This window comes from Accipiter gentilis, chromosome 31 (genome assembly GCF_929443795.1).
Source record: "Accipiter gentilis chromosome 31, bAccGen1.1, whole genome shotgun sequence".
Classification (NCBI taxonomy): domain Eukaryota; kingdom Metazoa; phylum Chordata; class Aves; order Accipitriformes; family Accipitridae; genus Astur; species Astur gentilis.
Window position 1 is genome coordinate 10,800,666 of NC_064910.1, and position 27,953 is coordinate 10,828,618.

The following is a 27,953-nucleotide window of genomic DNA, read 5'->3' on the forward strand; positions in this document are numbered from 1 at the left end:
ATGGTGACATTCCAATTATTAAATCTGGTATTTATTCAAATAAATAAATAGGTAAATGGCTACATTTGATTTTCTCTTTTTAATTGCAAGTGTACCAATGCCAGAATTACAGAGAAACTTTCATGGGGAGGAGACAGGGCAAGTCATCTTGTGCAGAACACATTCCACATGTAGTTCTCCAGAAACACACCCTCCTATACTACAATCTACCGCTTTACAAGAGATGAGCTATTAGATGTAAGGTTTACTTGCACAAGGCTTAGGAGGAAGAGAACAGTCAAGTCATATCTGACCACCTCTGGAACATCTCAACAATCCAACAGTTAAAATTAATATATTACACACTGTGATCTTGATCCTACTTAAACTGACAAAAGTTACCTCTAAAATTAGTAAGCATTTGAACATTTAACATAAAAAATACTGGTATTTCATGGTCTGCAATAATCCATTTTGGTAAATTAATCTTGTATTTTTTACATCAGCTTATTGTAACAGTCATAACCGTTTCGAAAGAGTTCTTAAGAACCATTAAACAAATAAGACGAATGCTTCTTAGCCTTTTTTCAAAGGAAAAAAGGCCAAAAATTAACTCAACCAACCTTTTGAATAATAAGAATTGAGTCACACCACTCCACACTGCCCTGTGACCTATTTACAGCTGCAAAATTAATGGAAAAAGTAAATCAGCAATTATTCATAATTAAACAAAAAATAAATCCTTTTTTACAGCATGAAATACATTTCGGGTATTTTCAAGTAAGACTGTTTACACAGGATGAACGTTACACTAAATGTGTTTTTTGATGTTGAAGCATATACATACAGAGAAAAATACTGCCACAACCAATACACTTAAATACCTGTACAATATTTACATTTTAAAATATTTTACACAGCTCCAAACCATCAGCATCATTTAGCTATACACATTTCAAACTAGAGCGTAAAATGCTTACAGCTTTTTAACAAGGGAATTTCAACCTAAATGCTGCTTCAGTTCTTTATTAATTCAATGGACTCAGGTGTTAACTTTGTTCCATGCCAGCCATCAGTGACAAAGCTAAAGATTCCACTGTGAACCAAACCATAAAAAAAGTAGTTAATATTTGCATTTGCAGCAGTCCGAAAATATTTATTGCATTAATCAATTCTGTAGTTTAAAAGGAAGATACTAGTTTATTTTTTAAATTGTAACACTTCAGGATTTAAGACTGTAAGACATTTTATGAATCTCTGTCAGTTAAAACAATATTTCACCACTTTCATCATCAGTTATCCATTAGTTATTTCAGGTGGTAAGAACTGGTAAGAAATTAGCTCCTTTGTTTGAAATACTAACTGCTGTACATGAAAAAAATGAATAAATGTTGGGGGGGGGTTATATGCAGTAAGCCATTCTCACAGATGGTTCTTGAACACAAGCTCTTGTAGACTGAGTAGCAGTGATGTCAGATATTACCTCTTTTAGAATCACAGAATTGTTTAGGTTGGAAAAGACCTTTAAGTTCATCAAGTTGAGCCATTAAACTAGCACTGCCAAGTCCAGCACTAAATCATGTCCCTAAGCACCACATCTGCATGTGGTGTAGAAATCTGTTAGAACATGCATCTACATCCCAGCTAACCCCATTCAGCAGTTGTCCCCTTAACTCAGACTGGCACTGATCACAATTTTAAGCTAATTGGCTTAAATTACTACTTGCAGCTAATAACTGGCTGCAAGTAGAAGCACAGACATATCGTCTTCTACTGTTTCTGCTAGAGAGGAAGTAAATTCCAACAGATGGGCAGAGCCAAGAGCTTGGTGCAGTTGCAACCGAGGCACCATAATACTAAATTTTTATCTGTTCAAGATATATCACAGCTGTCATCCAACAACAACAAAATGAATGCTCTTCTATGCCCTCCAGAACTTAGTTTCATTCATTTGTTCAGAAAACTGCTGGTCACTTGCTTGGCTACATCAGCATCACCTTGTCAAGAAAACAGGTAAACTGAAGATAGCTGGCATAAAAAAAGCACCGCACGAATACTCTAAAAAAATAATGAAGCTAACTTATTAAGAAATAAGGCTTCATGTCCCTTTGTGAATACCTCACAAAATGAGGTTCTTTTAAATTGTACTGACAAACATTAAAACAGATTAAAACATAAATACATTCCAAATAAAGCTTGTGTCCCAGTAAGTGCAGGTATGTGAAAAGCCTCATGTACTTACAGTGAGGAAAAGAGCCTCGACAGACAGCTTTGTTGAGAACAGTTACAAGAAACATGTGGCAGTTTTTAAAATCAGATTCCATCTTCTCTATGGATTCCATCCTATGAAACAGTTTAACAGAGGAACGTTTAACAGAAAAGCCACTATGTTATCTTCAAAATATAACCAAAACTTCACAGTAAATGACAAAAGTACTCTTTGCATAGCATCCTGGGTCGAACTTACAATATTTCAGTTATGCCTGTGTATACTACTACTAGAAAACAAAGGCAATTTTGACAGGAGCACATGAGCACTACCACAATGACATTAATTTCCTCATCATCTTAGAAATCTCTGCAGTGAGTAGGAGGATCTGTGTGGTTCCAACTGACAACTGTTATTCCTACATAGCATTGTATTTCAAGGCAGCCATTCCCGGTCTCTATTGCTTCAGAGCTCCGTGGGGTAAACCTACACTACCAAATAAAAAAGGGACACCCACACTGCTTTACTATCAGCCAGTTCTTGAATTCCACTTTGGACTGTGCCAGCTAGCGCTCACCAGAAGAGGGAGAAGATGTAGTTCACAACAGTCACTCTTTTCCTTTTTCCCCTCTCCCAAGAGGATACGGATGAAACTACATCAGCTATGACTTTTTCCTGCCACATCCAAGAGCACACAACCACATGCCCAGTCTTTATCAACAGCCTTCACAAATTATTTCTGACACTTTGAATCAGAAAAGCACTCCAAAAATAGCAACTTCTAATGCTACAGGAGAGAGGAATCCAAGTTCTAGGTAGCATCTGTGTCAAAGAGAATTAGTCCTGAAAAATACGGATGTGAGCCAGTCCACACCAGCTGGCCTCAGGGCCATAGATCAAGCCTTGAGCATCAGACATAGCCTTGGAGACTTGCCTGCTGTCATTCATCTTTCAAGCTACAGGTTACACAAGCAAAAGTATAAAGTAGAAACTGGGAGAGGAGTGGCTGGAGAGCAGCCCTGCAGAAAGGGATCTGGGGGTGCTGGTCAGCAGCAGGCTCAGTATGAGTCAGCCGTGTGCCCTGGCAGCCGAGAGGGAAAAACACACCCTGGAGGGCATCAAACACAGCATGACCAGCCGCTCAAAAGGGGATTATCTCATTGTATTCAACGTTGGTGCAGCCTCACGTGGAGTACTGTGTGCAGTTCTGGGTCCCACAATTTAAGAAGGATCTTAAAAATCCTTGGATGTGTCCAGAGGAGGCAACAAATCTGGTGAAAGGGCTGGAAGGAATGTCCTATGAGGAGCGGCTGAGGATTTTGGGCTTGTCTGGTTTGGAGAAGAGGAGGCTGAAGGCGACCTCACTGCTCTCTACAGCTTCCTGAGGAGGGGACATGGAGAGGGAGGTGCTGATCCCCGCTCCCTAGGATCCAGTGACAGAACACATGGGAACGGCTCAAAGCTGCACCAGGGGAGGTTCAGACTGGACATGAGGAAGCATTTCTTTACCAAGAGGGTGGTCAAACACTGGAACGGCTTTCTTAGAGACGTGGTCAATGCCCCAAGCCTGTCAGCGTTTAAGAGGCATTTGAACAATGCACTTAATAATATGCCTAACTTTTGGTTAGCACTAAAGTGGTCAGGCAGTTGGACTAAATATTATTGTAGGTCCCTTCCAATTGAACTATTTCATTATTAAAAAAAAAATAAATACAGATCTTATTTTTAATCTTGTCTAAGGGAGGGCTTAGAGAAGAGCAACTGATTCACAGACCAACACATTAATCTTATCTTGGAAATTACAGGTGGGTTTCTAATTTTAATCATGGCACGTAAGGAAGCAGACATCTTTTCTAAAAATCCCAACCATGACACCAATCCCACATTGCTTCTACAGAAGAGGTAGCAGAGACCAGAAACAACTTCAGATTTTACCACTAATGCAAAATTTGAGCATTTGAACTAATGGAATCAAACATTCTGCATGAAAATCTTGACTCCAAAGTCAATGGCAGAACTGTCATTTACTTCAACAGCTCCACATTTTTACCACAAATTTTTTACAAAGGCTTTGTAATTTGGACAGTCCAGATTAGAAAAATAAGGGGGTTTAAAGATCAGATTTAGATTATTTTTTTTAAAAAGAAAAACAAAAATCTATTGCCTTCTACAATGAAGGCCAAACTAAATAATCCCACTTTTCATAAACCAATTAATGAATGTCAGCATCTAGCTGCCTACAATTTTAAATCATTGCCAGGAAACATGATCATAAACCAAACCTGTGAACACCTCATTTTACCATTATGAACAAATACGAAGGAAAAGAAAACCCCTCTTTGTTGCTATGCTCTACAATCTTGTCAAACTCTTAGAAGTTATATGTTGGCCACCCTTTTAATTAGAGAACACTGAACATACACTGATATAAGTGCATGAAACTTGTTAATTTCTATCTAAAATAAATTTCACTTTTGATAAGAAATAGGAATTAGCCTCTGGTATCTGCTGTTAAACACTGAGCAAAGTCCTCTTATTTCACACAAAAAATATCTAAAAATAATTTCTGAGCTGTGAAATTAAGACCACATAGAATTTCAGGTACATGTACTCACTTCCAAGCCCCCAAACCAGCCTGCCAACGGTCTGCAAACATCAGTACTAAATTTAACACTTTCATTATAGCTTCTTTCACAAAGCTCACCTAAAATAAGAATTAAAACAAAAGGAATAACAGTCAGAAAGTCATTGTTAAACATAATCATTTTAATTATTAAGCTGCAATACAAAGGTATCCCATACCATTTAATCTGATCCGTAAAAACCAATCTCCTAAGTACAATGCAATTCTTCCAAATTTAAGATGTGTTTTATATTTGCTCTCTAATTCCTTTCACAGCTGACTATTTTGGTGAGGACTATGCAGAGACAGTATGTGGGATAGAAGGCTACAATGCTATCCATGTACCTCCATTCCCTGCCACACCTGTATGTATAATCCTCATTACATTATCAAGCCTCAGTTTGTTCCAATCCTCCTGTCTCTTAGAAACAAATGAGTCATGTAAAATGCAATATAAAGAATTTAATTTTATCTTCTCTCCTTGATAGAATTGAGCTGAGACTTGCAAGGGAAACTGGATCTCAATGTTAACTCTGGAAAAGCTACCATTTCCTCAAGAGTACCTATCTATTGCTTAGTATGTATGAACTGCAAAACAGACAGCATAACTAGTACTAAACTACTTTCTTGTCCTGCTAAACTCAATATATCAAATATGCCAATTTTTTTACCCACCTTTTCTCTCAGCAGGCAGCGATCATGGATTGTAGACAGATATCTGTAGTGAATCTTTATCAATTGATCTAAATCTTTGGCTTCTTCTACCTGATGCTGAAACTCCAAGCCTGTACTGTGAAGAATCTTAAAAAGACCATAGCTATTAAATTTCGTGTTGCACACAAGTGCTTATGACTCTCTTCCAATATTTATTTTTTTAAGAGCCTAAAATTGCCTGATTCATTCACTCTTCTCTCTCAAATTTTAGGCTCACCCTCCAAATTACCATCAATTAAAAAATACCATCAATAGCAAAAAATCTGAGCTCTTCTCATAACTGCACAATGACTTTCCTCATATAAATAGGAATATTGCCATTGCACAAGGGCAGACTATCCCCTGAGGAGCTGATTTGGAGTATACTGATTTTATTAAAGACAAAAAAAAAGGCAACAGTAGATCAGATACGAATCTACCCGCAATGCCTGTATATTTGAGAAGTCATGTATATACTTTTGGATCTGTGTACTAGAGATTTTTAAGAAGGATCCACTTAACTAAAATGGCTGTAGTAACACTTTTATAAGCGCAATAGCTCTTAAGAGAGTAACAGCTTACAGAAACCTATTTTTGCATGACTGTGCTTCAGTCACCTAGCACTGGGAGAAACAGTCAAAAAGAACTAGTAATATCCAAAGATAATCATATGCTTGTAGAACTTCTAAACCATTTTTTCAATTACTGATTTAAAACCACCAAGTTAAAACTGAAACCTGTTTAGCTCAAAATCATTTTGCAGAAAGGACATTAGACTAAGATTTTGCTTTTTATTTTTGTTTGTTATGTTTTAAAGGAAAATTAATACTGCATCTCCAGTTACAAGATTTTAATATAAATGAAATTGTGACATAAGACAAACCCTAGTCATGATGTAGTTGTGCAGGCTGTTAACAAAATGCATAAGTTTCACTCTTAAGAGGAACATGCGATGTATTTGTTGTTTTATACTTTCTGTTTGCGGTCCAAATAGAGGAAGCGTTCCTTGTTCTAATACAGTTCCTTCCTTAACCTGTGGGTTTTCTGCAGCACAGACTAGTTCTAAAAAGAAAAGGCAAGAGTATTATATTGAAGTGCTTGTGAAGACAAACTGTAGCTAAAATGTTACTTAAAACTGAAATTTGTTATTTCTTATTATTCTGCACACAATAGCAATGTAAGATTCTTCTTGCAATTCAGATGTGTTATTAAAACATAACAACAATATACTGAATAGTTTGATAGTATATGTACAACACAACTTGATAAATACTAGGATAGGAAATACTATTTAAGAGCTAAAGACTATGTGAAAGGATAAAAAAAACCCCCTACATTAAAAATAAACGTGTACAATATCTCCACAAAGGGGGAAAGACTTAAACACAAAGCCATACCCATAAAGTTTAAACAATAGAAAACCACATACTTTTTTAGGAAGAGAATTACTTAACTGATATACAAAACACAGATGAACACATCAACTTTCTAATTTATTTTTCTAGGACATGAAGAGCGTATCTACTTTATATAGGATAGGAAGAGTATAAACATTAACCTGGTCAAGGAGACACTAAGAAATTTTTTTCTACAGTCCCTAAATATTTAAATTGCAGCTTAGAGTATGTATTCCTATCTAGCTTACTGTTTCAATCTTACAAGTATTTTTTCCATCTTATTTTCTTAGCTTGTTTGCAAGGTTATTACTCATAAAAACTTGGACTATACATAAAGCAAAACATTATGGTGTGGCAAACAGACCTTCTTTCAACAGTAAGGTGTGAAGAATGAAGTAACAAGCTTCCAATAACTAACTAGACCTGAATTCAAAGGGACAAAGGGAACACATGAATAGTGCTGTCCCTGGGGCTGAAAAGAAACGAAAAACATACCCTGCTTAATATATCTAATTTGCAAAGCTAATAGAGATTAATATTTTATAGAACAAAGCAAAATTCTACCTGCTTTATACTACTTATTGCAGAAAGCAGCACACTATTTATATCCTTAGACCACAGAACAAGTTTTTAGAGTATCTTTCATTGAACAAGTTTCTTACCATCAAATCGTAAAACATCTAGACTATACTTGGCCCACTTGATTTGCAGTAGGAGCAGAAAAACTTGATTGTAAATTTTTTGGCACTCTAAGCTTATAACTATATCCACAGGCCAAGGAACCTAAGAAGAGGAGGGGATAATCAAAACAAAAAATGTAAGTCACTTTAATACAACATTTCAAATCTATTCTAGATTAAGAACTGCAACAGTATTAACTCACTACCTTGTAACTCAATGTCAAACCATCTAAGGTGTGGACAGGGAGTTTCTTCTTTGCTGTATCAACACTTTCAAATATAATAGACAACCTATGCAAGGAAACAAGTGATTTAATTGGTGATAATTGGTTTTAAATTAGTGGTCAGTTTCATTAATTTTTTTTTTTTATTTCTTATTGTTAAATACCAACTGTCTGATTTAATCTGGAGGACATGGGTAGAAGAGATGACAACAGCTCAAAACTTCATTAAAACGGATTCATTTAATGACTACGCAATAATTAGTATTGCATTATGCAAGTTAAGTACATTAATATAAGTAAGCGTGAAAGAAACGTAACTAAACTATATTTTGCAGGATTTTGCATTTTACCTTGCACTGTCCTCTGGATAACGTTGCCCAACTGCTTCTTGAAGTTGAACATTTAAGAAAGCAACATTCTGCCAAGTTTCCTTTTCTCTGATTTTGTCAAAAATAGACGTATAGAAGTCATACATGGTATCCCCAGCTTCAAGTAAGAAAAAGTTTCTCATTGCCTGCAAATATTCTACAAGCCTAAATGGGGAACAAACATATAACATTTCCTCAGATTTAACCATACAAGTGAAATCAAACACAACTATTACAGAAGCAAAAATCTTAAAAACTCTTCACTACAAGAATTCAGTATTGAACACAAACTTAATGAAGTCCACAGTAAATTCTTTGCTTAATTCTCAGACAGCCTTCACATATGTTCAAATAAAACAAAATAACGGAGCCATTTTTTTCCTGTAAGCTTGAACAGCCCCACTAACTTCAACAAAAGTGCTCATGGTATTCAGCTATCTTACGGGCTAGGCAATTTTCAAAAATAGCTTAGAGTTTGGAAACCCTGTCCCCCTCCCTAAACAGAACTTAGGGAAGGAGGTGCAATTTCAGGGAGAGCTCTGTCTTAAGAAGAAACTTTAATATGGAGTCCCAGAAAATTATAATACAGACTTTCCTTTTTGGATAAAGTAGGAAGAACAGTACTGTTCCAACTCCCACAAGAACTGTGACTATAAAGACAAAGTATTTCAGACAGATTAAAAAAAAACAAAACTCAAAGGTGATGACTTATGACCACCTGAAAGGTAGAAGGATTTTAGTGTGAGGTTCAGTTATGATTCTATAAACAAATATATTCTGGCTTCCTAAAATTTGTCTTCCAGTTTCAAATGACAACACTATTAAAAGCACTGCTTGAAACAATTTCCTTGTTGAACATCCACTGAAGACAAATGATAGCTTTGCTGTTGATTTAAGTTAGACCAGGTTTTCACCCAGGATTCTATCATGTTAGATCACCCTTTCCTCCTTAATGACTTTATCATTGATTATCAAATTGGAGTAGAAACACAACATAAAATTCCTGCTTTCAGCATATGGCATACCACTGGTAATTGAAAAAAAGTGTTAAGGAAAAGCAAACCTACTTTCTTACCTATAATCCTTCTTTAAAGTTTGCATTAGATTACCACAGCATTCCAAGTATTGCTTGTCTATGTGAGGATAAAGGCAAGACCTCAATGTCAGTTCAAAAGTCTGGCAGGTCACGGATTCTGAGGATCTATCCACACAAACATCCCCACCAGTAAACTTCTCGTGAAAGTCACTCTGTTCCAAATATAATCTTCAAAATAAAACAAACTACTTAATACAAAATAAAATAAACTACTTCTTCCCTAATTCATACAATATATAAAACAAAAATGTCATACCTTCAAAGATTTTAATCAAAATTGGATCCTCTGCTCTAAAATATATGGTGCAGAAGTAATAAAAGCTGTTTCATAACTATAGTACATATCAAGCCTTTTAAGTGATCCTTCGGACTGGTTTTGTATGACCAGGCATAGACTAGCAAAAAGGATGGCATACTGTAATCACATAATTGCTCAAGGAATAATTCTGAAAAAAAACCATCAGGTTCAAACACTATACAGCTTAATAAACAAACCCAGAATCATAGGAACTTTTAAAACTATACTGTGCACATACAGCAGTCAGATGAACTTCCCAGGAAAGAAAAATAAAATTAAAGAAACAAAGTAAAAATTTGAACAACAACAAAAAAGCAAAACCCAACAACAAAACCACAAACTGAAAAACAAAAAAACCCACCACACACACAGAGAATTGGTCTGAAGCACCTTGAATATGGGGTCCCTATATGTCATCTGTTGTATTATATCATGGGAAGAGAATATCTGCAGTCTAAACTTGGTAAGTTTAATTATTTTTTCACAGAAAGGATCAAATTATTATAATAATTTGTAAAAAGCTACTTGTTAGCTGAATCCATTGTAAGAGGAAGCCTGGCTCATATCAGCTATTGCTTTGATAGACTGGATGAGTCAGACATTGAATTGATCTATGAATTTTGACAAATAGAATAGTCCCAAAGAACAAGGGAAGTAATAGAGTCTTATCTACTATTAGTTCTGATTTCTTTAAAACAAACTCCTCCAAGGACTGAAATGAAAACATGTAAATTACCAATTAGTATTTAGGAAAAACATAAATAGATATTTTCTTATTTGTAATCACAAAATAAGTAAGATTTTCAGAGTTCGGCTTTCCTGCTAATTTCCAAGACTTTTATAACCTCTATATGACTACCCTCATTATGAAGAATGAAGAATTTTTATGCAATTAACATGAATTTTGGAAGGCTTTTAAAATTAAGTTATTTAAGCACAGCACAACTGAAGGTGCATTCTTCAAACAATATACTTGGTGCAAATCAAAGGCATTGTGTACAAACTCCAAGAAAACACATTTAAAGATTTTACAAAAGCATTCACTATTAAAACACTTAAGTGCTAAAAGCCTGTTATGATAAAGACTACTCCCATTTTGTACGCTAACAGATGTGAGTAGCAGATTCTTCACTGATTTTAATTGTTTTTCTTTAACTAAGCACAAGGGTGGTGTTTATCTAGCTTCTGTCACTGATTTTTGGTGCTCCTCTTTATTCTGCACTTAGCAGCAGCAGCAGTAAAAATTTGGTCTACCAAACGTCACCAGGCAGAACATTGCTTTTAACAACACAGCAGGAGGATCATTCATTTACCTGGCAAAATTAATAGCCAGCAGTGGGTCATGGACATCATCCAGTTCCAAGTGTCTTTCTGCTATAGACTGCATCTTTATCAGGCTCTGCTTTGTGGCCTGCTGTTCTGTAATAGTATCTGGAACAGACTCCTCCCCATGCCGCAGACGAGACTGCACTGATTCCAAGAACAGTGTATACAAACTCTTTCGTTCAGCATCTAAATTGAGCAACACATTCCACAGTAAGATTTTGTTCTAAGAGAAGACATCATCTGAACTGTAAGAAGAACTTCATAGTCCAACATTTACTTGCTGACATTTAAAATACTAAGTTTAGGCCACTATTCAGGAAAAAACTCAAATACATATTTAAATAGGTATTGCTAAAACGATAGGACTAGTCAAATGCCTAAGGTCAGGCATATGTTCAAATGAATTGCTGAATGGGTGTCTGAAATATGAAATAGTTCTGAGACTGCTAGAGAACTTCCTCCTTCAGCTGCAAAGGCAGTTAATTCTTAGCACCTGAAACAACCCTTCAGTATTCACTAGAATAGATTATATTCTCACACAAAAGCAGGAAATAAACCTAGAGTGTCTCCAAAATAATTTAACTATCTCTACTTCTAAACATCAAGAAACAGCAAAACCAAAAACTTTGTTTCCTCAAAAAAAAAAAACAACAACAAAACAAAACCCTCAACATTGGTTACACTGTTGTACCATGTTTTACAATCATTCAAGATAAATATCCTAAATATCCAAGTATCTGTCATCTAATTATTAGTAAGCTTTTTTTTTTTAAAAAAAAAAGTTCCACATGCTGTCTCAGAGTTACTCAACCATTTAGTAACGGAAAACAACTATTTATTAAAACAAAACAGTTTTACTATTAGAACATACAAGCTGTTTTCATTCGTCTCATAGCAAAAAAAAATGTTTTGCAAGTACATGAAAGCAAGTTTAAGAAAAATTTAAAGCAATAAAAAGCAAAGGGAAAACTCAATCTTTATTAACTTTGCTCTTGTCACTTTTTTGCATTGGAAGAGTAACTGTTTTCGATCAGACCTGAAGTTACTGACCATGACAATTACATTCAACATGGAACATTATATTATTCTAAAACCATGGACACACTACTACAAAAAATACACCCATACTGTTAGATACCCCAAGGTATGATAGTCCGCAATCCAATATCTCACCTCTTGATGCAGCCTGCTGCGGAGAGCCATCTTTGCATTGAAGATTCTTCAACAGCTGCATGGATTTTCCAGCCATGATGATTTGCTTTAGCACAGGTTTCAGAAAAGAGACCATAGTGTGTTGCCTGCTTGAAGGGGCCTGATCACTGCCAGAACTGGCACTGGCATTATCACTCATCTTCTCTTCATTCTCTGTCTTCTCTGACACACTATATAATGTGTAGGTAGCATACCAAAAATCTCTGTGATTAACTGGAACATTTTTGTTTCTGTGAAGAAATAAAAAGCTGTTGAGTATTTCCCTTTTGAAAACATGAAACTTCACTACAAGAAGATGCACATCATCTTTGCTCTATGCTTTGCCTTTCCCTTAGGATAGCCAAGAAGCACTTTCAAAACTATATAAAATAAGCTCATTCATATCACAAACTCTCTACACACCTCTAGAAAAGATGATAGCTTTAGCAGGATAAAGAATCAGCTCACAGGAGATAAAACAATCATGTAACCAAATAAACCCCCAAACCAAGGCAAATAGAGTAGTTATAATAAAATTTTTCCAGCAAATTAACTATTCATAGTGGCATGCATCCTTAATAACAAAATGATTAGTGATTGACTTGCAGATTTATTTAAAACTCACAATGAAGCAAATACTACTGGGAAAGCTGAAAAATTCTAGAGTAGGTGAAACTCAATTCTTAGTTCACTTTGCTTTTTTGTGTTGTTTACATCAGATACACAGCTTGGTCTTTAAAGTCAAATGGAAAACAACCTGAATTAGATAATTAAAACGAAGCACAAATAGAAGTAGAAGTTGAAATCACCCCTGTTGGTAGCACTGAAAAAACAACTACATAACCACAGAAAGAAGAGTCAAGTAGGACATAATAAGGATGTTAAAGATCTCAGCTACTAAAGATTTATGACAATAGTACTAGAGCTGTTCTCTTACTTCACGCTCACCTTGACCTGCCTTAACAGAGGTTCAATTAAGTTTGGCAGATGGGGGGGAAATGGATTTGTAATTATGAGCCAAAATTCTAATTTCTATATTCACTTTCCATTTCAAGCTGTCAAAAAAGGGACCAGCAAAACATAGCATATAAACAGAAGAGAAATTCACAGCTCAAATAATGTTTAGAATATGTGCATGTAATTCAAGATGCCATAGTAACTTGTGCTACAAGTTGGAAGGAATGAATACTTTAATTCTAAATAGCATTTAGCTTGTAACAACTATAGATTAGTAGAAAAATTAAAAAGTAAATTTTGTAATTTTTGAAAATGTCTTGGTTTCGAAAAATGGTTAATTGCTTTTAAAAAAGTCAACACACTCAGAGTCAGACTGCTGATTATTTATTGTAGATGGAAAAAATAAAACCATTGATCTCCATTCCAGAACAATACCCGGTAGGGCTCCACATCTAATGCCATTTTCCTAATGGGAAGTTTGAGAAAAGTTGTAAAAGTATGATAAGAAATTAATTCTACTTAAGTAAAATAACAAATGTGAAATCCTACTTTTATTGTCACCCTTTACTTCCTATGTTCTACAGCTGGTTTTGTATTCTTACTTGCACAGCATTATGTGTGGCCAGTATCAGCACCCCTACCTCTGAATGATAAATTCCTTTGCAGGATCAAACAAGTTACCATGGACAATCCACTCATCCACTGTCTGTAAGTACGGCCTCACAGTTTCAACCCAGAGAGAGAACAGAAGGGATACCTGAATTTAAAGAAAAAGTGGCTGAATGTTTTTATACTAAGCATTAGAAGTAATATGGCAAAGCCTAACCTCTTAATTGTGCAATTATAGTTTATGATATACATAACCACCCTTAAGAATTTTTAAAGATAAAATGTTAAACTAAAAATTACAGCTTTAGCAGTTTTAATGGAAGCCCACATTGTGCATGCTTCCCCTTGTTACTTTTGTCATCAGACCCAAACAACAGTTTTCATTTTTTTCACTCAGTAAGGGATAGTCATAAAACATTCTGTGGTTTTGTAATGCAGAAAACAGGAAAACGAAAGGACACAATGACATTTACTATAATCAACAAGTTGCTGTAAAAACCCAGAACCCTACATTTCAGCATTAACTGAATTACGTAGCTGTAGAAATGGGAAGGAAAGCTATTCCAAAGCTCCCTCTTTCATAACAGCTACCTGCACGATGATTGCCCACCATCCCTCCCCTCAATCCTAAAAACACACTGCTGCTGATCTCCTCATAAATCTGATTTTGTCCAGATTGAGTGAACTCATGTCAGAAAACAGTAATGCATTATAGCTACCAAATTTGTCATCAATCCTCAGTAGCATAAGGCTAGTGTACTCCATCACCACGCAGAAATTTAAGTTACTAAATTTTCTAGTGTGTTGTTCTATTAAGGAAGGAAGGATTTTCCCTACCGTTTGCTCAGATGCTTCTCCAACACTGTCATATTCAAGAATAGCTTTGTAGAGAGTATTAAGCAGATGAGATGCTCGTACAACATTTCTAGTGTCAGGTGGCACTTCCGCTACTCCTGTGCTGAAAACTTTGTGAAGTACCTTCAGCTGTGCCAGTCGGGGAGACAACTTATCTATTACTATTGAAAGTGTGACTGTTTTATCTGGAAAAAAACCCAAAGATGTATAAATGTAACATCCAACAAAAAATCAAAGTTTTGTCAGTGTTATTAATGAGGTTTTAAAATGTAGTATGGCATCTTTCACAGTTTCAAAATGTATCTGCATAATGTTTTTCATGTTTCCCTCTTATAAAAATTTCCTTGTGTGAACTCCCTCCCCGCCCCCCCCCCGCCCCGTTGTAACATTTCCCTTGCACTGTACCTTTGTTGATTATGCATTTTTCAATTTCAGTAAGCTCTTCTTTAAAGCTAATGAAATATTTATACAAGGCCCACATAAAAGCTTGGTAGGTTCTGAATGGGGCTTCGGTAGTTTTCTTTGGAGTGGAAACTGTTCCATGTATTATGCTTTCCGGGCTGTGTCCCATCACTTCATCAATAAACTTCTGTAGTCTAAACACAACTTGACCATATGCCGCTATCTGCTCCAATACAGATCTCAGGCAATTCTAGAAAAAAACAAACAACTTTTTAGAATCATCTAATGAAAATTTGTATTTTATAAAGCCTAAAAATTAAATCTCAAGATATTTCTATGACTTAAAATACAATAAAATTCTACCATCTCTATAGCTTCATCACATTCTCAGATATGGAAACAGTCCATTCAGTTTTATTAAGTCAGATGTTCTTAATTTAGTCAAAACATAATTGTGGAAATGTGATTTTTCCACAAGCAGTTTAATTTCCTATTCCCCAAAATTACATCTTCCTAATGACAGATAGATATTCAGAAACAACTTACATGGGTTAAATGAGTTACAATAATATCATTCCGCACAGACACTTTTCCGTCATTCAGCTGAAATATAAAAAGCTTTTTCACTCCTGAAAGTAGCCTTGAAAAGAAACAAAAAGAGTAGTAATTTTCCCCCCTTAATAGACTCATAATTATATAATTAATAAAAGAATTAGCTCTCCCTTGCCTAAAAGTTTTCTTTCTTCAAATCGAAGAGGACCACAAATCAACTACAATGCTATTGGTACTGTAAGTTGTTGCTAGAACAAGAACAATAGAACACTGGCATCAAGTAAACATCTCCTAAAGTTCCTTTCCAGTTGAGATAATTTCCAGCTACAGGATGATTCAAACCTACTTTCTAAAATTGGACACTGTATTAAAAATCCACAGGGGCAGGACAAGAACAAGTTGGTTCTTCTTAACAGTTAGACTTGAAGAATCAATGCATATAAGAAGCAGTAAGCTACTTCCTTCTTTGTGAATCCAAATAGTTAACAGACATAGGCAGCATCTTTACTGTCAGGAATGGTGCAAGTTAAAAGATCAGTAATAATTCTTTCTTCAGACACAACTTCAAAGATAAAGCTCTTATTTCCTCAAAAGAAATACTAAAAGTTGAAATGCAAGCTTTTTGATATTGGTCTTACCAAAGAGTTTCCCGTATAACCTGAGTTTCAGTGACTAATGTTCTCTCTTCTGGCACATATAAAGGATCACTGGTGTACAAGTGGTGGTCCCTTAGAAAAAAGCAAATGAAAACAATTTAATAGTTGAAGTAACACCTGAATCACCTGAAAGTAAGGATAAAGCAATAATCTTAAGGCTCAGTTTTGTTCCAATTATATCTGAGTAGATTCAATGCTCATGGGGCATTTTAAGTATATAAACAAAAGCAGAGTTTGTTCTCATATAGTTAAGCAAACTACCATGGAAAGCATTCTAATATCATCTAGTCATACACAGCAAGACAAGCAATTAATTAGCAAATACCCAAACTACTGAATCTGGGTTGTTTTGGGTTCTGTGGGTTTGGTGGGGGTTTTTTAAATTCTTGATCTTTGATTATTTTATTATTTCATATTCAATGCTGTGAAAATTTATAGTTACTTTATGTTAAAAATACTGAGCTAAAAAGTGAAATATCCATTTCCCTAACCCATGTAAGAAAATTCACACTTTAGTGCAAAGGTTTACTTAAGAAATGGAAACTCTCACAGCCACCTAAGAACTCTCCCTTACAATCCTGTGTCATGCAATTCTTTGTATTTTTAATACAGTATTTTTAATATTTTAGCAAAGTGTAGAACAATTATTTGCATTTGTAGTATTTTGACTCATTAATATCATCAGTGGCAAAACATATGTAATCATGTTCAAAATTCAAAAATCCAATTAAGTAATACTGGCTATATAGCATCCATATATATAACACATATCTGCTAACAACATTGCAACAGAAACAGCACTGCTTTATGTTACTGATTTCCTAATAGTAACTGTAAATTTTGGTTCATAACTGGCTAGGATAACCAACCAACACTTAAAAAATTTAAGTCCTTGAGTAAGAAATTCATTAGATTAAGGAGCCAAAGACAAATCTAATGATCTGTACACTGATACATCAGAATTTGGGACAGAGGGAAGAATCAGGTTTGTGGTTTGTTTTGTTTTGTTTTTTTTTTTTTTAAATTGAACTTCCTTCTCATTTTCTTTCTAAACCCACAGCAGATCACAACAATATACTGCTTTATGTTCCCTCCCAAAACAAAATCTCTGTTTAAGACTAATTTTGTAAGGGAGGCACCGAAAACAAAAAGTTAAACTTTAGGGAACTCCTCACTTCTAGGACCACTTACAACCCACCTGTATTAGTTCCTCAGAGACCTTCGTAAGGGTTAACCGAAACAAAATTCAACAATAAGATCTGCTTCTTTGAAAAAGGAAAACCTCTCTCTGATATGACAAATGTAATAAAAACTAAATAAAAGGAAAATAATCTATTAATAGAAAAAACAGTTTGTTTGTTCATCTTATTAATTTGTACCCTTTTAATTCTGTTTTTAACTACATCAGTAATGACTATACTATCTTTATGCTTCCACCGTAAAGATGCTTAATAAAGTAATTATTTAGCATTGTATGCCAGTAAGGAATATGTAAGTGATACTGTTTTCTTACCAGACTGCAGCTAGGTTGGAATGCAAGTGCAAACTATGTGAAAAGCGAGGAGCTCTTCCTGTCCAGTACTGAGGAACTACATGCTGCTCCAGCCAGCTGCGGGCATCAGGTTCACCGACTGTGAAAACACTTGACCATCAGGGGGGTATTTTTATTTATTCAGGCAATGCTTATAAAACACAGTGAAAACTTATTAATAAGCCAATCCGCTCAGCTGCGGAATCACAGATCTTTTCAAACAAGTTACAATTTACAACCATTCACACTTTACTGCACTCATTTATAGGATACCATTGTGCACAAATTAATTTACATAGAAATGCCTCAACTCCTAAAAGTTGCCAAAGTCCTAAAAACTAAACTTGGAGATTTACATAGTTTCCAATTCTTCCTCGGAAAACGTGCTTCTGTCTCAGGCAATTCTCAAATGATATTTACAAAACCAAGCCGACTTAAAAAACAAACTGCCAGATATCACCAATTTTGTCACTATGTTCCTTTTTACTATGCATTTAGTACATTACCTATTTTTCTTAAATGTGATTATCAAGAAAACTTCACCTAATCCCAGTTAGATAGCTACTGCTTATACAACATACAAATATTATGCAGTATTCTTATACAAGGTATTCTGTATCCTACAATATTCTATGTGAAAATATACAGACACAGTTAATATTCCCTGAAGCTATTCAAGAGTAAGCCACTAGTGTTTTAATTACATAAAACTATTTTTTTAAAAAATGCTTCATACCCAGAACTGAGTCAACTGTTTCTGCTGTCAATCAAATTTTGTTTCAGCATTCTGATACTTAATAATAAAAATTTACATTATATCCATACAAGTACATGCTACATTTACTATATAAGTTTTCATTTCTATATGGGAATATCCATGTATATTTCCACAGAAATAAACAGAATCCTTCTCTATCAGCAACAACAGAAATCAGATCAAACCCTCCCTATTGCTTCTTTACTGTTAAAAATAAAAAAAAGCAGTAGCGAACAATAAGGTGCACCTTAAAACTACAATTATAGGTCTAAACCACAATACCTCGCTAAAGAATAATAAACAAAGCTGCATTAGCTTGCTAAATTTGAGTATGTATGACTATATCAGAAGAATTATAGCTTATTCTCACCTTTCCAGGAAACATTAGGTACTGTTTTCTTATTTAGATCTTGGTCTTCTAAAGGTGTCCTGTCTACTTGAATACCCGAGTCCTCCCTGCTCAAAGGCTGAGTGTCTTCCTCTTCTTCACTTTCTCCAGACCAATCCTATTAAGTGCAACAAAACCCAGTACACTTCAGTACAACATACCACACAGATCCATCATCACCTTCTATTCAAGCCAAACATAAACTATTCTCTCTTTTTTCCACTATAAATTTAGGACACTAATGTAACTGTCTACCAGAGACTGGTTTAAGTTATACGTAACATTAATACCCGGACAAATGAGAGAACTGGAAAAGATCACAGAACTACAGCAAGTTCTGATTAGAAGCAGGCAGGAGTCAGCAGAAGGAACCAGTTTAGTTGCAGGCTTAAGTCAAAACATGGTTAAAACCAAATGCATTTGTACTACTGTTACTCTGCTTGGGTCTGTGTGTATTTCATGGTATTAAGTAAGAAGCAACATATTAGGGAATCCCGCAAGAATCAACACGCTGAGCATACAAACTAGGACAACTCAACCAGGTCTCTAACATACTTCAAACCGGATTATACAGTTTGGGTTTTTTACCTTAAGAAATTACTTACTGGTGTATCTACACCTGGGCCAAAGTAGATTTCTTCTCCTTCCATCAGATACTTTCCCCAGTCAAATTCTTCTTCCTTTTCTAAGAGAAGTATAAATATAAAAGTAGTAAGTAACACATAACTCTGACTTTCTTTTCCTCTAAAAACATCTCCAAAGTTAAAATTATCTTGTTACTCTAAATCTAAAACAAAAGGCATTCCCTTCCACTTAAGGTTATGCCACTGTTCCTTTAACAAGGTTATACATTTTCAACATGACATGTAAATTGTGACATATCAACCACGTACATTCCTTATTTATTAATTCTCAATTTTGTTGCTTATACACTCAAAATATGCAACATAGCGTGCCATCAGCACATTTATCTGTGCTATGTTACACTACCCTATGCTTCAGTCCGGGAAAAACATGCAAGAATGCAACATATCCCTTATAGGGACTAGTCCCATTTAGCTCAGTGGAAATATTCTAAATGTATAATTTACATATGCACAAGGATCCTGGACTGTAAACAACATAAAGCAAGAACTGTCTTACTCTCTGGAAAAGACACCACATATCCATGATGTGATGTGTAATACTTTAAAAATAACAATCACACTTACAATATATTATATCTTAAACATGAAGCTTACTCAACTGTAATTAGTGTTGTTTGAGATAACCTCTTCATATTCACATTCCTGGAATGGGCTGAAAGTGCATTCAAAACACCGCCGAGGGAATGTGCAGAGATCATTCAAAAAGGAATCTTAAGATGCAAGATTTTCTTTAGGTTAGTCTGAAATATTCTTCTTTCAGTCTATGATACAACACTGTAAACAAATGGGGGATGGTATCCACTCAAACTTAAGAACAAGCCTTATTTTTAGGCACTGAGTGAAACAGTCCTACTTTAGAAAGCAGGCAGCTGGGTGGGACCTCCCTCTTGAAACCTTGAAAGGTATCTCCCTTTCCTTGACTACATAGGGAATATAGGAATTTACATCACCAAAGCTGTTTCAACAGACCTCCTATTGAGGTGCAAGACAGAGACTGAGGATAGAAATCCACTGTCTGTCTTTGAGCATGTAAGCACTGCTGAACAGGTGGAGAACATTAGTAAGTGATAGCAGTAGAAGTCAAAAAGAGCTCCCAAGGTACTCTGGTGGCTGGAAAACTTAATTAGGCAACGTAACATAAATGGGGGTAGGAAAAGATTTGCAGGCTATTTTAAATGTATAAAACATAAAAAGACAAACAATAAAGTGCCTTGAAGTGAAGTAGATAATAAAATGGAGAGGAAAAATGTCCTTCTTACCAGATTACATTAATGGATTGTATCTTTCATAAGTAATATAAACATCTTGTAAACTTACCCACTTCTTTGACTCTCGGTTTTTCCACATAGGTGGTGTTGGATGGAGAATCAGACAAACACAACAGAAGAGACAGTATGGAATAGTGTGTATCTGTCTTTAAAACACATTAAAAAAAAAGCAGGTCAATAAGCAGTTTAAAAGATTTTGGTTAGGAACAATCAGCCTATTAACTGCATGAATGCTCCCCATTAGTGCCCATTCCCCAGTCCTGAATTACAAAAGTAATATCTGCAACATGACATTGAATGTTATCCACCCTCTTTTGTCTACTAATTAGCCAATCAATATACAAATACTTCAAAAGTAGCCACAACATAAGCTGCCTCTCACTGAGTTGATAATCACAGAAGATGGAAAAGAGATAAGATGAACCCTAAAGTACTGTGAATGTAAGAAGTCTGGTACCAGAGGACAAGGGATAATGGACAGCTACATTAACGTGGATGACGTGGAAGGGCACAGGTAACAGGCCTGCAGGAAATCAAGCCTTAGGTTCCCTTATCACATGGGTAATTATTTCAAACAGAGGCTAAAATGAAGTTAGCTAAAGCACTTTGCTAAAATCACTACATTTTAATATCATGTTCACATTATCTTCCCTCATCTGAAAATCTACACAAAGCATTAAGGATGCATCTTTAACTCCAATATTACACCAATGCAGTTGTGAAACAGAGGCCTTTAATCAGGTAAGAGTACTGTGCCAACACTGGTATGCTTCAGACGTGTATGTTATCATCTATTCCCTAATATCTGCTTACAGCACAACCATTTCTTACTCAAGAAAGATTTTCCTTTGACCTGATTCTAACTTTCCAAAGTTCTTCAGCAGACCATTTCATATCTAGACACATGGAGATTCTGCTATCTACATCCTATGTACTATGACATACATACACACACTTACAAAGCTGTTTCTAAATTAGATCCACTTGTACTTAAAAAAAAATATTCAAATTTCTGATAAAGCAGCACCATATTAATCTAGTATATATGGAATATAATATGTTCCTACTGAACATTACTGACTCTACAAGAGTTTGTCAAAGAACACCAGTAGGTCATTGACAGAAACACATGTGCAAGCTGTTGTTTCACTTACCAGTTATAAAACTGAGAAATACTCAATATTCCCAGTTACGTGCCTCTGCTAAAAACTAAATGCAGTTTAACTTCCCAAATATGAGATATTATCTACCTCCAGCTATATCCCAATTGTACTTTCAAAAGGGAAAATAAAAAAATTTTTTTAAAAAAAGGCTCTTTCAAATCTTAGGATACTTGCAACATTCAAGTATTAAATGCTTGTTTGGGGTTTTTGGCGGGTTTGTTTGGTTTTCGTTTTATTCAACTCTCAAAACAAGCACAACTAAAGGTATTTTTTCAAAAATCTACAGAGTACAGTATAATCATAGAATGGTTTGGGTTGGAAGCGACCTTAAAGATCATCTAGTTCCAGCCCCCCTGCCATGGGCAGGGACACCTTCCACCAGACCAGGTTGCTCAAAGCCCCATCCAGCCTGGACTTGAACACTTCCAGGGATGGGGCATCTGGGCAACTTGTTCCAGTGCCTCATCACCTGGACAGCAAAGAATTTCTTCCTTACATCTAATCTAAATCTACCCTCTTTCAGTTTAAAGCCATTACCCCTTGTCCTATCACTACATGCCCTTGTAAAACATCCCTCTCCAGCTTTCTTGTAGGCCCCCTTTAGGTACTGGAACACTACTATAAATAGTAACTGACGATATGTGTAAGCTATTGAGGGTTCCAAGGTTTTCTCCACAAATTAGAAGAAATCTACAACAGCGCAAAGATAGGTAAACATCAGTTCAATGAGAAGTAAAATTTGACTTCAACTCAGAACACACAGCCGTGTTAAAGAATACCGTTATATGGAGCACCACCTCTTAAATCACAAGCTTAAATTTCACAATAGCAGGAACTTTCAGTTTTCAAAGATCAAGTTCAATATTAAACTACCACACTGGAAAGTGTCTAAGGGAGACAACTTTTGCCATATCCATCCAACCCATATCCTAAACTGATTTGATGTAAAGTGTATCAAAGGTGAAACGTATACATAGTCTCAGTAAGGAAGCTACAGATCAGGAGCACTCCATTTGGAAATACTAAAATCAAAACATCCAGAAGCATTACTTAAGGTAAAAAAATTGGGCAAAGAGTAAGAACCACTCAGTTCGCTGCTGGTTTAGAACAGACTGGGATCTAGATTCATCTAGACTCTAGCTACAACATTTGTACAATGTTGACCATAAAACATCTCTGCAATGAGAAGATGTCCTTTAAGTCATGAAACTGCACATGCTGAAACCCTGACAAGACAATAAACACATTTCTAAAATAAATGGCAAAACTAAGGAATACAACTCTGAAAATCCATGACCTGAACAGCAACCGCAAACCCCACTGCTAAGTCATCTGAAGCTTCCAACACAACATTACCCTCCATTGTCAGTATAAATGCAACAGTACTGGAAAAAAAGACCAAGGAAATTGCAACATACTTACCTTTGTTTCTTCAATACTTGGGAGTGGTGAGTTCAGAAATTTTTCAGTTAGTCTTTTCCAGCTTGCAGCTTTTCCAAGGTCAGAATGAACTATCAATTTTTCATGTATTCTAATAACAAAAATAGTATCAAAAATGCTTCAAAAAAGTTAATAATACATTTTTAATCCATAAACATAAAACTTACCCTTCTATTGTCCTCTCTACTTTGTGACTGTTCACATCAAGAAAACGGTGAAATCTGTGTAAGAAATCTGTATTAGTATATGTTTAAAAAGGAAGCTTAAGTAAGGAAGAAAATAAAGCTGATTTACTTATACGAGGACAACATTATTAGTTTAATAACACATGCTTAATTCAGCAACAGCATTAAACATCAACAAAATGTATTCTCAGTGTCTCTTAGCTCAAGAAGGATCAACTACAATTGACCTTAAAGACTGAAAAATGGAATGCAGGTTACATTTAACCGGCACTTTAAGCTGAACTGAAAATTACTACTGTATCAGAAAACTAAGCAATTGAAGTACACTGCCGGTTACGTCAAGTGGAGCAAGGAGATCAAGAACTGTGTTGTCAAAGGCATCTTGTGTCAAACGCACAAAAATTATCTGGGACTTGCATCACAAGCACAGGTAAAACTAACACCCACACGGGAAGGCCTCTAAACCCAAATGAAGATTCTTTATAAATAGTAAAGAACAGTGCCTAAAACAAAAGGGAGCTTAATCAAAATACAGACAGACGTAACACCAAAGGTAGCATATTGTGATGGGTTAACCCTGGCTGAACACCAGGTGCCCACCAAAGCCGTTCTATCACTCCCCCATCCTCAGCTAGATAGGGGAGAGAAAATATAACAAAAGGCTCGCGGGTCGAGATAAGGACAGGAGAGATCATTCACTATTACCGTCACGGGCAAAACAGACTCAATTTGCAAAATTAACTCAATTTATTACAAATCAACCAGAGCAAGGTAATGAGAAGTAAAATGAAATCTCAGAACACCTTCCCACCACCCCTCCGTTCTTCCCGGGCACAACTACCCTCCCGGATTTCACCACCAAGGCCCCCCAGCGGCACAGGGGGACAGGGATGTGGTTTATGGTCATCACACGTTATTTTCTGCCGCTTCACCTCCTCAGGACGAGGGCTGATCACACTCTTCCCCAGCTCCAGCGTGGGGTCCCACCCACAGGAGACAGTCCTCCACGAACTCCTCCAACGTGGGCCATTCCCACGGGCTGCAGTTCTTCACGAACTGCTCCAGCATGGGTCCATTCCACGGTGCGCAGTCCTTCAGGAGCACACTGCTCCAGCGCGGGTCCCCCATGGGGTCACAAGTCCTGCCAGAAAACCTGCTCCGTGGCCTCCTCTCTCCACAGATCCGCAGGTCCTGCCAGGAGCCTGCTCCAGCGCGGGCTTCCCACAGGGTCACAGCCTCCTTCGGGAACCCACCTGCTCCAGCGTGGGGTCCTCCACGGGCTACAGGTGGATATCTGCTCCACCGTGGACCTCCCTGGACTGCAGGGGGACAGCCTGCCTCACCAGGGTCTTCACCACGGGCTGCAGGGGAATCTTCGCTCCGGCGCCTGGAGCATCTCCTCCCCCTCCTTCTTCACTGACCTTGGTGTCCGGAGGCTTGTTTCTCTTACATGTTCTCACTCCTCACTCTGGCGGCAGTTTCTCTCCGTTCCAACTTTTTTCCTTCTTAAAAATGTTATCACAGAGGCGTTACCACTATCACTGATTGGCTCGGCCTTGGCCGGCGGCAGGTCCGTCTCAGAGCCGGCTAATATGGGCTCGCTCTCTCTTGAACACAGGGGAAGCTTCCAGCAGTTTCTTACAGAAGCCACCCCTGTAACCCCCCCCCCGCTACCAAAACCTTGCCAAACAAAACCAATACACATATATAGGGACAAAATAAGAACTCATGAAAGGTAAGATGGACTTTGCATAAGAAATTAGAATATGAGTAAGGTTCTTCAGTTATATAGAGAAAAAAAACCCCAAGGAATGGGATGTGATAGCAGTAAGCACAAGGTTAAGATACTCTATATATAGGCCCTCAAAGCCAACCTAGTAATTTGCCTCACCTTGCAGCAACAACTGTACAGAACACGGATAAAACTCTCATGGCCACAGACAGAAATGAAAACTACTAGAGCTAAATCAGGAGCAAAAATTAAGCTAAACAGACTGAATTTGGAATGAAAATCTAAAATCACCTCAATGTCAAAGTAATGAACTAGAAAATGAAACTGTAAGGCAGGTACAAGGATTTTTCATAGCTATCACTGGAGGATGAAGATATGTCCGTATCAAAGAAAAGAAAAAATTACTCTGTTAACTACAGATCCATTAGTCTGATTTCAGCTGTGTGTAAGGCTTTGGAGTAAAAGCACGATAAAATGTAACATTGACTAGGTAGCTGACAATTAGGTCAAGAAAATACAGCTTATCTCATTTATTACACCACATTAGCTTACAGTGGAAATCATTAGTTCAAACATAAAATGGTAGTAAGTACAAGAACTGGGAGATTTATGACAACACACCAGAAAGACAACAATATAAAAAACAAGCCAAGAATCTGCACTGAAAAGAAAAAAATTAAGGAGAAGGGAAGTTATTAGTGAAATTCTTTTAGTCTATTATTTAAAGCTTTAATTTAATGACCCTAACACACACGTAACAGAAAAAGTATAAATTTTTTTTAGGCAAGTTGGGAACATCATTAATACAAGAGGATGACCATGCTGCATGGAAACCGATTGGTCCGAGAACTAGAGCATAGAAACATCATCAAATCTAACACCACAAACCACAAGATTCACAGACTTGAAACTTAATAGAGTTTCTGCTACAACCTAAGGTCTCATAGTTTGGAAATATGGTATTAGTCAATCTCAGGCTGACATTCCACGCACATTTTTTAGACAACAATTCTGGTATAAAAACCCTTTCTCTTCCCAACCCTCCCTGTCAAAACAGTTTGTTGTCAACTCTACATCATCTCTTTGTTTTCCTGCCATGTTGTTTCAAAAAACCAAAAACAACTTAACAATTCCCCAATCTAAAAGAGTACACAGCTACACAGAATGAAGCAGAAGGAGAGACAGGTCACTGAAACAGAAGGAGAGATGTCACAAGAGGAGACGGAAGACAGGGCACGTACACCTGGCTCATAAAACCCTGCCACCATTTTCAATCTGCAGATTCAGAATAACAATTGTTACAAGCAACTATTTTGATGCAGCTACAAAACCAATAAATGCAATCCTATGATGCATTACACAAAATACTTCTGGTAAATATGAAGAACACAGGGAGCCAGCAGTTACAAATACCACATTCCTACATTCCCAATAAATACAACTAGCCTCCTCAAAATTCAGCAATGAGTTGAACTTGTCAAAACACCAGCTACAGGTCAAACTCAGCTCTCCCACACCTCAGACTCACCTTTGCTGTTTACCAATGGTTATTCGGTTGTTAAAATAAGTTGTATTTGAGCCTATTAGTAACTAGGATTCACAGCCTGACTTGATGCAATGCAGTTACACTATTGCTTACCTCCCAAAATGGATTTAAACAGCATAAAGAAAATGTAAGTGGCATTGATTTTAAATGGATTAAGTACTTGCTGCATGAAGTTAAGCAAGTACGTAAGACTCTGAAAAGGCAGCAGTTAGTGACAGTATGGGAAACCGGAAACAGATCCTGTAAAAATTGGCAGCAGACACTGATACTATAACTGTAATAACTGAAAAAGCAGTGTGTAAAACTCTAATAAGGACATTTTAGATGGCAGTGTGATAGAATTAAAGGGATACAGGTAACATATACCACAGGTTAATAAAGACCACGCTTGTGACAAGCTCAAATAACGTCAAACACGTTATCTTCTGCAGATCGATAACCTTTCATATAAGCAGCTCAGTATTCTTGGCCAGAAGCTTTATGTCGATTCGGTGGAGTTCTCTTTACTTGCTCTTTGCCTTTAATGACTATTTCTGTACTTCCCAGCCCCCCTAACAACCCAGTTTTGGATGGCTAAATGAAGATGTTGAAAGACACCTTTTCACGGATCAGGAGAAAAGCCCTAAAAGGCCGAGATTTAAACGTGAGGGAGTAACAGCCGCTGGCCCTCTGCCAGGCGCTCGGCAAGCGGCCCCCAGACACGGTACGCGGCGGGTACGGCGGGGCACGGCCCCCTCCGCCTCACCCCAGCAGCCGCAGGGCACCCTCCCCTCGCTTCCAGGCGAGCAGGCGACTGCCGGGCGGGTCACGCCACACCGCAGTCCCCCAGCACAAAGAGGGGGGCCGGCCCAGCGCCGGGGGCTCCTTCCCTCAGCGGGGGAGGGGGGGAGGGGGGGGGCGAAGGGGCCCGCTCGCTCGGCCGCGGCCCCGTTGCCGACGGGCACCGCGGGTCCCCCGCAGCCGCGGAGCTTCTCCCCGGGGCTGGGGGTGGCGGGCGCTGACCTGAAGTTGGACCAAGCGAAATTCAGCGCCGTCTGGAACCGGCCGCCGCCCAGCTCCTCCTCAGGCAGGCCGGTCACGCTGCGCACCAGCGCGCGGACAGCCCGGTCCTGCTCCTGCTCGAACCGGCTGCGGTGGCCGGGCGAGACCAGCGGTGCCGCCATGGCCGCGGCGGCCGGGAA

General features: G+C 37.2%; 1 protein-coding gene across 5 annotated transcripts; it reads right to left on the reverse strand.

The window, feature by feature from the left end:
* Nucleotides 1-18: 18 nt before the first annotated feature.
* TUBGCP5 (tubulin gamma complex associated protein 5) lies at nt 19-27,953 on the reverse strand. Of its 5 annotated transcripts, XM_049834279.1 has the most exons (24): nt 27,775-27,953; nt 23,477-23,530; nt 23,292-23,400; nt 20,756-20,852; nt 20,038-20,148; nt 19,397-19,476; nt 18,774-18,909; nt 17,629-17,746; nt 16,098-16,187; nt 15,454-15,547; nt 14,911-15,157; nt 14,488-14,690; nt 13,683-13,798; nt 12,067-12,335; nt 10,881-11,079; nt 9,249-9,437; nt 8,156-8,338; nt 7,788-7,872; nt 7,564-7,684; nt 6,388-6,566; nt 5,487-5,612; nt 4,804-4,892; nt 2,222-2,322; nt 19-1,075 (listed from the first exon to the last, which is right to left on the reverse strand). In XM_049834279.1, exons 1-24 carry the CDS (start codon nt 27,933-27,935, stop codon nt 1,029-1,031), a joined length of 3,204 nt encoding a protein of 1,067 aa, XP_049690236.1. In that variant the 5' UTR covers nt 27,936-27,953; the 3' UTR covers nt 19-1,028. The 5 variants fall into 5 exon arrangements, 4 of the variants coding, with proteins under 4 accessions (XP_049690236.1, XP_049690237.1, XP_049690240.1 ...); XM_049834280.1 differs by lacking the exon at nt 20,038-20,148; XM_049834283.1 differs by lacking the exons at nt 20,038-20,148; nt 23,292-23,400 and having other exon boundaries at nt 27,775-27,790.

What these genes read in the sequence shown, in the direction of transcription:
- TUBGCP5 (XM_049834279.1), bottom strand. Translation starts at nt 27,935, where the DNA reads ATGGCGGCACCGCTGGTCTCGCCCGGCCACCGCAGCCGGTTCGAGCAG. An exon ending in TATCCAGAGGACAGTGCAAG is followed by an intron (nt 7,873 to 8,155) that starts GTAAAATGCAAA and finishes TTCCTTGCATAG; the next exon opens with GTTGTCTATTATATTTGAAA. An exon ending in GTTTGACATTGAGTTACAAG is followed by an intron (nt 7,685 to 7,787) that starts GTAGTGAGTTAA and finishes TCCTCTTCTTAG; the next exon opens with GTTCCTTGGCCTGTGGATAT.